The 13,119-nt window shown below is 42.9% G+C and overlaps 2 protein-coding genes across 2 annotated transcripts; both read right to left on the bottom strand.

The window, feature by feature from the left end:
* Window positions 1-227: 227 nt before the first annotated feature.
* LOC137501177 (uncharacterized) lies at window positions 228-1,924 on the bottom strand. The gene is made up of 2 exons (XM_068228038.1): window positions 1,415-1,924; window positions 228-1,059 (listed from the first exon to the last, which is right to left on the bottom strand). The coding sequence occupies exons 1-2, from the start codon at window positions 1,627-1,629 to the stop codon at window positions 813-815; spliced, it is 462 nt and encodes a 153-aa protein (XP_068084139.1). The 5' UTR covers window positions 1,630-1,924; the 3' UTR covers window positions 228-812.
* An 8,361-nt stretch (window positions 1,925-10,285) lies between these two features.
* LOC137501176 (uncharacterized) lies at window positions 10,286-12,034 on the bottom strand. The gene is made up of 2 exons (XM_068228037.1): window positions 11,473-12,034; window positions 10,286-11,117 (listed from the first exon to the last, which is right to left on the bottom strand). The coding sequence occupies exons 1-2, from the start codon at window positions 11,685-11,687 to the stop codon at window positions 10,871-10,873; spliced, it is 462 nt and encodes a 153-aa protein (XP_068084138.1). The 5' UTR covers window positions 11,688-12,034; the 3' UTR covers window positions 10,286-10,870.
* Between the last annotated feature and the right edge of the window lie 1,085 nt (window positions 12,035-13,119).

Here is a 13,119-nt window from a genome sequence, read left to right as displayed (position 1 = left end):
CTCAATGACCTCCATTCTCACCCCTCCACTTGCAGCAGTCCCCCTAATTTATGAGCTCCACCGAGGAGACAGGCTAAAGTCTTGCCTTTCAAAAGTACATTTCACGTAGTCAGCTGTTAAAGCCATCATTTAAATATACCTGGGCTATCTGCCCTCGTCTCCATACCTTCAGCAATCTCGCTCATCTTACTAATGCCTCTCATGGGCTAAATCCTGGCGCTACAAAACACTAATCATTAAGCGATCGTCACATTGCCATACTAGGCATTTCCAAAATATCTTCAATAAACTCTCAATGGTTGGGCTCTCTCATACCAACTGCAAATTCTACTTCTGCCTCTTATGGGCTCAAACCTCTTAAATATTGGACTCGCGCACACTATCAGTGAATCTGGGTGAATTCCTGGTCACGACTTGGTCACCATCTGGTCATAACTATACACTTCTACGTCTGCAGAAACAAATGCCTGAATGGGATCTCATAAAAGTACCTATCTGTAGACTAACCTCCTATGCCCAAATGAGTTCAATCAGACCCTTACAAAAACACGTACAATAAAATAACGCAATTACAATGAACCATAACTTCACTAACAAGGACTTTACAAATAACATCTACCTTAAAGTACGGGGTTCGAGTTTGAGGCCTAGCTCTATATTACAAGGGAACTTCTCCTATTACCACAAATTAGTTGACTGACGGCCCCCATATTCCTATCTAAATTTAAATGACATGCTTGAAACAGAATTGGAAAGCTCTGACCTTAAATTTGAGAACATAGCGGAGCGGCCATCCCTGTGGACCACTGGATCTACCACATTCTGATAGACTGCCGGGCTTGCATCAGATACTGTTGACCACTTGGAGACATTCTTGCTGGTGTAGCGTCTTCGTACAGCTCCCTCTGTAGTCGGAAGGTGTCCTCTTCGATGTTGTGCTGGTCAGGTGCTCCCAACGTTCCTGGATCGATGCCCGTTGTTGTGTTGGCTTCAGCTCCTGGTTGTGGCTTCTGTGCAATGATGCTGTCAAACCCTCGTTCTGACTTGATGCTGGGGTAACTGAAAATAAATTCATATATTACAGACTGTCCAAACTCGATGCCTGTCTTCACTGTTAGCGTGTCTCACACGTCACACTGACCAAGTCTCGTTCAGAGTTTTAACCTGGTACACAAGAGTTTCTTTACTACTCTCCGTCACTGTTCTATCACCCTATCACATGGACAACATATAGTTTTAGAATTCCTAACCTGAGCCAATAATAATTCTAGCATTCCGTCTGCAACCCTTGACCTCACAGAAATAGGGAGCTACTAGTTCATTAGTCTCATGTAAGCAGTACCTCATCTCCCCATAGCATAAATCTCACAGGGAAAATCTTCAATTCCTCTGAATATTCAAGTTGATTACTTACATCTTTGCAGAAATAGCAGTACAGGCAGTCGATGTAGCTTGAAGACAAAGCGTCGTTCTCAGCACCAACACGCAGTATGACGACTCGTTCCCACAGCCTCTCGGTCCAAGAATGACTCTGATATGCCCTGGCGGCCTTAATTTATAATTCCGGGTCGCGTCATCAAGCCGCTTGGCTGCGTGCAATCTTAGCGTGCCCGGGAAACTTTCCCGCATTAATTATATCATGGGCTCAAATTAGCGAATGCATTAATTAATGCAGCCCTAATGCCTATCAAACTAAAGCGGAAATAATACAGGTTGCAATTTTTGTCTCCAATCCAATGCAACTCTTCTGTAACTAAAGATATTAATTTATTTCATTCTTCCCTCCTAGAATAAGTTTAGCCGCGAACTGGAAAGCGTCCCCAAACTTCATCAAGAGGCTTGGCTTGGGACATAACTTCTTTTAATGAGTTCTGGAGATTTCTCATAATGACGCTCGCGCTCACTTCACATAAGAACGCTTCTTCTGGACCCCTTTATAACATATACTGTAAGACATCGGCTTCGTGGGTGGCCTAGTATGATTCCAATATCCAATACTCAAATTAATACAATTGCTTCAATGAACAGAATGGTTCATAGCCCCCCGTGAACGACAAAATAAAATTCTGTCAAGAATTTTATTTTCCCAAAATCCAAGATCATTTTTTCATTGCAATCATATCTGCTGTCAATATTCAAAACTTCAGGGCATGGGACTATCTTCAGCTACAGACATGATAGCCTCCCCATCCTTCCTAACTTGGTAATAAGCATCCAGCAGAGCTAGAAATCTCCGGTGGTTACTCTCGCAGTCTTGACACTCCGTTTCTTTGCGCTGCTCAGATATCTGTTTCTGGTCACCTGGAGAAATCATATTCACTTCTTCTTCTTCTTCTTCTTCTCCATTGGGTACCTCTGGTTGCTCTTCTTCGCTGTCATTTTCATCTTCTTCCGGAATGATAACCTCCTCTCTGGCAAGATTTTCGGTCTCTTCGTCCTCAGGTTCTTCTTCCTCTTCTTCGCCTCCTTCTTCTCCTTCTTCTTCCAGATTATCTAATTGATATTGGCCGGGTTGGAAAAAGGGCTTAAGGTTTGATGAGTTAAAGACCTTAGTCACTGTAGCGTCCAAGCTTTGTACCTTGTATGAGTTATTTTCATAACTATGAATTATTCTATACGGTCCAGTGTATAGCTCAGCGAACTTATGGTAATATCTCTCTGTAGGGTTAGAGACAGTGGGTGTCTTCACTAACACTAACTCGCCCACTTGCAAAGGTCTATGAAATCTTTTATTCCTAGTTCTACGCAGCCGCTTCTCAGCCTGTGCTTTTAAGTGTTCTGCAACGTTATTAACACATATCTCTTGAGCTAGTTGAGGATCCCTAGGGCACGGAATTACATTTTCCCAAGGACGTTTAGGCAGCTCATTATTGTGAATCCATGCTGGAATCATACCGGTCGATTCGTGTCTAGTTGTGTTAATACACTCTGTAATAATGGGCACTACAGTGTTCCACTTATAATGTTCTCTAGGGCAGTATATCCTGCAATACTTGGATATCTCCCTCATGATACGTTCACTCGGGTTAGCTTGCGGATGTCTGATGCTGGATAAGACATGCTTGATCCCTAGTCTTTCTAGTTCACGCTTAAACCCTGCAGCAGTGAATTGACTCCCATGATCACTTAATATGCTCTCAGGCTTACCCATAATGGGTATTATCTTTCTTTTGATCTGCGATAGCGTTGAACGAGTATTCGCCTTTTGAATAGGGCATAATGTAACAAATTTACTGAAGACGTCCATACAGACAAGGATGTACTTTAAGCCCCTAGTAGCAGAGGGTAAGGGACCGAAGAAGTCTATTGCGAATAATTTACGTGGTCCCGTAGGTATCAGTGGTCGTGGCGGTTGCTTTAAAAGGTACGGATTTGGTTTCACCCTCTGACAAATGTCGCAGGTACGCAGGATTTTCTGTACCATCGACCTCATTTTAGGCCACATGAAAGTTTCCTGCAGTGTTGCTACCACTTTATCAATTCCTGAATGTCCTGTAGAGTGATGAGCTATCCATATCACGTCAATCTGTAGTCGCGGAGGTACCACAATTCTAAATTTCGTATGATTTTCATCCACAAATTTATGCAAAATGTTGTTAAAGTAGTGGTAATTTACCGCTTTGCGCTCCGCTTCAGCGTACTGTGGAGTCCCGGGTTGGAGTTCTTTCCGAAAGTACTGGATTAGCCGTCCGGTCTCTGAGTAATTTTCCTGTTCCTCATGAATATTCCGAAGTCTCTCCAGTATATTCTGATCCTCTTGGTCTAACAGAGTTAGGTGTATTATAAGTTCCTCCGGATTAGGATTTCTGCTCAACGCGTCAGCTAGTATGTTCAGTTTCCCTGGGCAATGTTCTACCGTGAGGTCGAACTGCTGGACGTAAAGTGCCCATCTACTGACCCGTGCATTAGCCATGTCCGTCTTAAGAATGAAGGTAAGTGCTTTATGATCAGTTCTAATCACTACTGGGAATCCGTACACATACTTTCTCCAGTGAGCTAAGGCAGTAACTATGGCTAACATCTCCAACTCGGTGGTCGTGTATTTCAACTCGTGTCCGCGTAATTTTCTACTCATGAAAGCCAAATATGATATTTTATGCTCCCTCTCGGGTGTTTCCTGGTACAGCACTGCTCCGACTCCAACTGCAGAAGCGTCCGTCTGTATGATGAACTTCCTATCGAAGCTAGGGTACCCCAATTTTACAGAATTTTCTAAAAGTACCTTAGTGTTTACAAAAGCTTTTTCTTGCTCTTCTCCCCATTTCCATCTATTATTGGTCTTCAACATATCTTGAAGAGGCGCTACTGTATCCGTGTAACCGGGACAATGATTGGAGAAAAAGTTCGTTAGGCCCAAGAACTGCCTAACATGTTTAATCTTGATCGGCCTAGGAAAATTTTGTATCGCCGCAATTTTAGCTGGGTTGGGCCGGATACCTTGACCATCGACAACATGCCCCAGGAACAATACCCTGCGCTGACAGAAGTGTGACTTTTCAAAATTAACCTTGAAATTGCATCTCTCGAGGTCCTGAAATAGTAAATTCAATTTTTCCATGTGTTCTTCCAGGGTTTTTGTGCAGATTAAAATATCGTCGATATACCGAATCGTAAACTCTTTTACCTCGGGACTGAGGTTCGATTCCAGTGCCCTTATCAAAGCAGCACAACTTGAGACTAGGCCAAATGGAAGACGTAGGAAAATATACGTCTGGTTGTCAAATAAAAATCCAGTAAGCATATTTGTACTTGGATCCAAAACGATATGGTGAAAGCTTGAAGTCATGTCTACCGTACTGAAAAATTCCATATCTCCGAACTTCTTGAGAATATCCTTAAGGTTTGGAGGTCTCTCATACTCGGGGACTAGGCGTTGGTTCAAAGATCGTGCGTCAAGGCACACGCGCACCGTTCCATTCGCCTTGGGCACTGCACATAACGGATTCAAAAACGGACTCGGGGACTTGGGATTATCCCGTTCCTCTCCATGTCGTCGATTACCTCCCGGACCTGGGGTAACATCTTCTCTGGAATTGGATATGGTCGCTGTTTGAAAGGCTCCCAGTTATTTACACATAATTTGTATTGGTAATTCGGGATCTTTCCAGGCCTCGAACCAAAGACCGTCTCATGCCTCATCAATAACTCCTGTAGCCGTCCCTTGTCTTCCGGACTAATCTTTGCTTCTTCGATTTTACTCGGCAACAGTTCTAGAAATTTTTCTTTCTCTCGCTGTTCTTCCAATTCGGATACCATAATTTCGAACTCTGGAATAATTTCTTCGTGATCCTGTAGCCATTTTTCTGAATCAAGTTCTTCCGTCTGCATGTCCATTGTCCAAATACGTTCCCCGGGTTGGTAACCCTGGTTCTGGTTTAATTCTACTCGTTCCTGGTTACCATTTAATTTTAACATGATAGAGTTCGTACCCATGTCAATTACAGCTTCGTATTCTCTTAAGAAATCGGCTCCTAATATAAGATTGTATTCCATTTTAGGCAGCACAATACATGGATGTGACACCAGTAAATCTCCAATCTGGATGTCGAGTAATACCTGCTCCTTACAGGACGTGACTTTGTCAGGTATAATCCCTTTAATTTTTACCTTCGAAATTGGTATAGACGGGATACGAACTCTGTTTTGAATGTCCGAAACTAAGGCCTGTGATACGACACTGACCGTGGCTCCAGTGTCAGCCAGACAGCGTACGTTTAAACCGTGAATTCTGGTATAAATTACAGGTAATTCTTTCGGTCTGGGCAAATTACTTTTATTAGGATCTTCTAATAGATCATCAGGAGTGATAACCCAATTATGTATAGCTATAGTCATCCAACCGGCATCCTCGCGAAATATTCTATCTCCTGGCACTAAATTTCTCGTTTTTTTTTATCCTCTCTCTCGATCTCGGCAAAGCTAGGTGCATTTGGGTTGAGACCTTTTGGCCTGGCGCCATTATGAAATTCTTGGTATGCCAAGCTCGCAGCTCCAGGAGAGTTGGCAGCACTGTGATTCCGTATTGCTTCCTGCCACGTGTCGCGTGTTGACATCTCCCCCGACTCTCTCCATCTTGAGTGGTAGGCGCCGTCTTGTCTCTCACCATTTCTCGGGCGCAGTGAACTCTCCCTTGGCCTGTCGTATCTCGCTCGGTTCCCATTCCATCGCTGGCGGTTGCTTCTAGAGTTGTAACGTTCACCGTCTCGTCTCCAGTACGGCCGGTCATTCCGCCGTTGTTCGAATGAATTTCTTCGGTGTTCTTGCCCTTTCCATCGGTCCGGTTCCTCCTGCCATGTGCTCCATCTTCGAGGTCGCCAGTTCATATCTCCTCTGGGTTTCAGATTTTCTTCATCTCGCTCCCTCCGGGTAGGTGTTTGAGTGCCGGAATTTTGACATTCCTTGTGGCCTCTTTCTTCCATCTGCTCTTCTGCCTGTATGTTCACATTATGGACAGTCTCTATGGCCCGTATACGTGGTTGATGCAGAGCAGACGTTTGGTCCCAAAGCCTAAGCATTTCTTCTGCTGCTACCGCCGTCGTTACATTAGCCGCGATAAGAGCCCTCTGTACCTCTACAGGCAGCTGTCTGATAATGGTTGTGACGATTTCCAACTCTTCAGGCTGATGATCTAGCTCTTGCAAACGTAAATATTGGGAGATGAAGAACTCGCTTAGTCTAGTGGGGGTACTATTCGCATATCTTCGTGCGTAGAGTTCCATTCTCAGCGCCAATTGATGTCCCTGATTCCAGAATTTATTCAGGAATGCCCGTTTAAACTCATCATAATTCTTAAATGATTGCCCAAACGCTTTAAACCAAGCTCCAGCAATCCCTCCAAGATACTTTTCTGCCGTGCGTAGTCTGCGTTCCGGTGGTATCTGTCCTTCGTCCATGTAGGTCTCTAACTCTTTCAGGAATGAACGGGGTGTGACCTCTCCATTCCCCTCAAATTTCTTCGGTTTCTCCTCGGGTGCCCTAATCCAATGGTAACCCGGGAATACACTGTCTTGACTGAATAGGGTTGAATTTCCCATCCTTGGCTTAGCCCTAAATGATTCTCCTAGTATCTCATGTCCCTCTTCCTGACTTTCATTCAGGCTGTCATCTCCATACTGGTGTTCCATCGGGCTATGAGTTCTACTCAGCTTCCGCTTCTTTACTCCGTTGTCTTCCTCAATTTTTAACTGGTCCAACTTATCACGTATATTCTCCATTTCATGTTCTAACCCTAGTATACGTTTCTCGGTTGTCCGTTGTTCCTGCTCACGGCACTTCTTCAAACCCTGGACCTCCGCGCTGACTTCCTTCCTAGTCTGTCGTAAATCCAGTTCTAGTCCAGCAATTTTAGCCTTATTTTTCTCGGTCGTCCTTTCATATTTGTCTACCACTTCTTGAGTCCTAGCCTCTAGTTTTTCTTCTATTCTGACTAGTTCTTCTTGAGTATGATCCATACGGACTACGACTGCCACCAAGTTTTCTCTAAATGTTCCTAGTTCGGACTGAGTCTCCTTATCTTTTTCTTCCATGCGCTGTTCTATCCCCTCGATACTATTCTTTACTTCCTGAATTTGCTTCTCTACCGTTCTGTGCGATTCTTCCATCTGTTGACTTAACTTTTCGGTCGTGGTAACACAGCACAGCCGTACATTTTCTATTTTGGTATCTAATTCTGCTATGGTTTCCCTAGTCGCTTCATTTTCAGAGGTCAATTGCTCCAAACGAATGCTAGTGTGCTCCCTTAGCTCAGTTATTTGGTTAGATACCCGTGTTTCGGTGCGTACTACTTGTTCGGTCAAGTGTTCCTTCAGTTCCTTTATCTGATCCGAGTTCCTAATTTCCTGTTCTTTAAATTGTGCACTGACTTGGTCGTTCAAACGCTCCCCGTTCTGAACCAATAGCTCACGATTCCTAGTCACTTGTTCGTTCAGACGTTCACCTATATCTTCCCTAAGTTCCTCTTTGAGCGCCACAAACTGTTCTTTGAATCGCTCACTATCCCTAGTCTGTTGTCCTTTAATAGCTCCTACATCCTCTCTAAGCGTAGTCTGTTGTCCTTTAATAGCTCCTACCTCCTCTTTAAGCGCCACAAACTGTTCATTCATCTGCTCGCTGAGTTGCCTCAGCATCTCTCCTATGTCTACCGACATTCGACTCACTGGTTATAAAGTCCGGCGGGAAAAACCGCTCCGTATGTTCTCGATTAAATTTCAAATACTCTAAATTTCCTACACTTTCTAATTTATCAAAATGTTTCTACTGCTAAACTCTCGAACTTTCAAAGCCTAAATTGGCTACCTCAATCTAATATCATGTCATTCAAACATAGGGTAACCGTCAGTACAACACTATGATACAAAACATATATACAACACAAACATAAAATTCACCAACACATGACATAAAAAACAGCTAAAACTACCACATGCAAAATCCAAGCTATACGATTATACACCTGTAAAACATAACACCTTGCAGGTCAAATCCCCGCACGAATATCATCCATCGCTTCAATTGGAGCCCCAAAATCAGCACATCCTCGCTACACCATCAACAGCAATATCCATAAACAAATGGTAAGATCAAAGACAGAACCTCACAAAATACCTCTCTGAACTGGCAGTCATTCAACTTCACAAGTTTAACAACCTACTCCAAATATATCCTCAAGCTAACAGTACCGATCACCGACCAGACTTGGTATACCTGCATAACACCTAATCGAATGCAGCTGTCATAACATATGCCTGAAATCAAGCCTTGCACGACCTTTATTTACCAAAATATCAGGTCCTGCCTTTACAGACACACATTATGACCTATAGCCCTATTTTATGGGGAAAAACAGCAGAATACCACTTGGTTATGTGAGCTCGTTTACACAAATATCAAGCATCACCTGATGGCATAATAAAATAAGCTGTATGACCCTCCTTACTGCAATATCGGGTCCTCAGTTAGCCACACCAAGTTCACAATGTAGCCAATGGCGCTCTGGTCCCTTTTACAGAAACATCGGGCCATTCGTTACTCGTCGTCATTAATACCATGGCGCTATGGTTAGCCCTTTTTTCAAAGTTATCGAGCCCCATCGTTGCTTGGTCAATTATACTATGGCGCTATGGTTAGCCCTTTACGGAATTTCGGCCACCACGTTGCTCGGCAAGTAAACTATGGCGCTCTGTTTACACTGTCTGGGTAGCCCTCATTACAGCAATATCGAGCCCCACGATGGCTTGCGCCAAGTAAACTATGTGCCCTACTGCACTATAAAGTTCCGTCCAGGCGAAGGCCGGTCTCGAACCTAGAGTACAGTAGTGAACAAACTCTCACAGACGTGAGCTGGTGCACATAGTCTTACCTGAACACTGTCCTCTTCAATCAGCCGGTAGAACGCTCTTCTCAGGGATAACATGGGTATAACGGGGCAACATAAAGATAAAACACTAGGACATGTGCCTACTCAGGTAAGAATTCGACTAAATTAAAAAAATAAAATATCTAACAGAAAACACCGCTGCATTCCAAGTTTAACAAATAGGGATTTATTACATAAAATTGAATTATTTACAAATAAAAGATCATTTCAATATGAGATGGGAAAATGACGCTGAGCCGATGACTATCAGTTCACTGCCTTCACAATAACTCGTGAGCTGCAACAAGCATGTTACAATGGTGTAAGTAACGAAGTTTTGGAGATGGATATCTGCTTAATTACACAAAAACAATGATTCCCATAAAAATTTACAATGCCTCGCGCCGTCGAACCCCGGTGCTAACAAAATCACCACAAAATTTACCATGACCTGACTTGGTCACGAACCCTAGTCCTATGACAGGTAAGGTGTCCAAGATACCTATGCAAACAAAATGAAAGAATCCAATCAACACATACAAGGGTGTCAGTATAAAACGGGCCAGTGTTAAAATATTACGTAAAACAAATGGGACATAAAACAAATCTCTCTCTCTGCTTTCAAAACAAGAAGGTCGTTTCTTCCCCTCCTAGCATACTTGAAATACTGCAGACGACCAACACACCAGCCTGTGACGTCAAGCTCAATGACCTCCATTCTCACCCCTCCACTTGCAGCAGTCCCCCTAATTTATGAGCTCCACCGAGGAGACAGGCTAAAGTCTTGCCTTTCAAAAGTACATTTCACGTAGTCAGCTGTTAAAGCCATCATTTAAATATACCTGGGCTATCTGCCCTCGTCTCCATACCTTCAGCAATCTCGCTCATCTTACTAATGCCTCTCATGGGCTAAATCCTGGCGCTACAAAACACTAATCATTAAGCGATCGTCACATTGCCATACTAGGCATTTCCAAAATATCTTCAATAAACTCTCAATGGTTGGGCTCTCTCATACCAACTGCAAATTCTACTTCTGCCTCTTATGGGCTCAAACCTCTTAAATATTGGACTCGCGCACACTATCAGTGAATCTGGGTGAATTCCTGGTCACGACTTGGTCACCATCTGGTCATAACTATACACTTCTACGTCTGCAGAAACAAATGCCTGAATGGGATCTCATAAAAGTACCTATCTGTAGACTAACCTCCTATGCCCAAATGAGTTCAATCAGACCCTTACAAAAACACGTACAATAAAATAACGCAATTACAATGAACCATAACTTCACTAACAAGGACTTTACAAATAACATCTACCTTAAAGTACGGGGTTCGAGTTTGAGGCCTAGCTCTATATTACAAGGGAACTTCTCCTATTACCACAAATTAGTTGACTGACGGCCCCCATATTCCTATCTAAATTTAAATGACATGCTTGAAACAGAATTGGAAAGCTCTGACCTTAAATTTGAGAACATAGCGGAGCGGCCATCCCTGTGGACCACTGGATCTACCACATTCTGATAGACTGCCGGGCTTGCATCAGATACTGTTGACCACTTGGAGACATTCTTGCTGGTGTAGCGTCTTCGTACAGCTCCCTCTGTAGTCGGAAGGTGTCCTCTTCGATGTTGTGCTGGTCAGGTGCTCCCAACGTTCCTGGATCGATGCCCGTTGTTGTGTTGGCTTCAGCTCCTGGTTGTGGCTTCTGTGCAATGATGCTGTCAAACCCTCGTTCTGACTTGATGCTGGGGTAACTGAAAATAAATTCATATATTACAGACTGTCCAAACTCGATGCCTGTCTTCACTGTTAGCGTGTCTCACACGTCACACTGACCAAGTCTCGTTCAGAGTTTTAACCTGGTACACAAGAGTTTCTTTACTACTCTCCGTCACTGTTCTATCACCCTATCACATGGACAACATATAGTTTTAGAATTCCTAACCTGAGCCAATAATAATTCTAGCATTCCGTCTGCAACCCTTGACCTCACAGAAATAGGGAGCTACTAGTTCATTAGTCTCATGTAAGCAGTACCTCATCTCCCCATAGCATAAATCTCACAGGGAAAATCTTCAATTCCTCTGAATATTCAAGTTGATTACTTACATCTTTGCAGAAATAGCAGTACAGGCAGTCGATGTAGCTTGAAGACAAAGCGTCGTTCTCAGCACCAACACGCAGTATGACGACTCGTTCCCACAGCCTCTCGGTCCAAGAATGACTCTGATATGCCCTGGCGGCCTTAATTTATAATTCCGGGTCGCGTCATCAAGCCGCTTGGCTGCGTGCAATCTTAGCGTGCCCGGGAAACTTTCCCGCATTAATTATATCATGGGCTCAAATTAGCGAATGCATTAATTAATGCAGCCCTAATGCCTATCAAACTAAAGCGGAAATAATACAGGTTGCAATTTTTGTCTCCAATCCAATGCAACTCTTCTGTAACTAAAGATATTAATTTATTTCATTCTTCCCTCCTAGAATAAGTTTAGCCGCGAACTGGAAAGCGTCCCCAAACTTCATCAAGAGGCTTGGCTTGGGACATAACTTCTTTTAATGAGTTCTGGAGATTTCTCATAATGACGCTCGCGCTCACTTCACATAAGAACGCTTCTTCTGGACCCCTTTATGACATATACTGTAAGACATCGGCTTCGTGGGTGGCCTAGTATGATTCCAATATCCAATACTCAAATTAATACAATTGCTTCAATGAACAGAATGGTTCATTATCGATGTTTCTGTACGTAATTTATATAAGGAGATATATCGTACTAAAATGTGTGTACTTTTACGTTCTAAAATTTTGGACTTAAAAAACCGTACTACTTGAAAAAATTCTGCAATCAAAAATTCCGTATGCAGGTTTCTTCATATGGCTGTGATACATATACCATACAAATTTTGTTACATTTGGCAGAATATTATGGGAGAAAAATGGGATTTAAATGTGATATTACAATTGGCAAAGAAAGCATTATTACAGTGATAAATTGTTTGAATTCAGCGGAATAACTTCGTGACAGGGAAAAAAGAAATTCAATTCTTTCAATTTCATTCATTAATTTTTTTTACCAAAATGACGAAAATATCGAATTTTATCTCCGGAGTGTCGCGAGAGTGGTTTTCTGTGGTTTCCCATTTTCACTTTCAGGCAAATGCCGGGTCAGTTCCTATTCAATAGATCGTAGCTTATACATTCCACCTCCTTACTGAGACTGATTCACTATCATTGATTTAATACCCGGCTCCATGGCTAAATGGTTAGCATGCTGGCCATGGGTCACAGGGGTCCCGGGTTCGATTTTCGGCAAATTCTGGAATTTTAACCATAATTGGTTAATTTCGCTGGCACGAGGGCTGGGTGTATACTGTATGTCGTTTTCATCATCATTTCATCCTCATCACGACGCGCAGGTCGCCTACGGGAGTCAAGTCAAAAGACCTGCATCTGGCTAGCACAAGCAAGGAAGGCCTTTTTTTTTAAGAAAAGAAATTTGCTCACTTCGAACATATAGGAATTAGAAAGATGTTTTTGAAAATTTACTCTCTAGCGTGGCATTGTATGGAAATGAAACATTGACATTAACCAGCTCAGAAAGAAAGAGATTAGAAGCTTTTGAAATGTGGTGTTACAGAAGAATGCTGAAGGTGAGATGGGTAGATCGAATCACGAATGAAGAGATACTGAATCGAACCGGCGAGACGAGATCGATTTGGCTAAATTTGACGAGAAGAAGAGATAGAATGATA

The sequence above is a fragment of the Anabrus simplex genome, chromosome 6 (assembly GCF_040414725.1).
Source record: "Anabrus simplex isolate iqAnaSimp1 chromosome 6, ASM4041472v1, whole genome shotgun sequence".
Classification (NCBI taxonomy): Eukaryota; Metazoa; Arthropoda; class Insecta; order Orthoptera; family Tettigoniidae; genus Anabrus; species Anabrus simplex.
The sequence above is the reverse complement of the archived record's forward strand: the minus strand, read 5'-3'. Positions and strand labels throughout refer to the sequence as shown.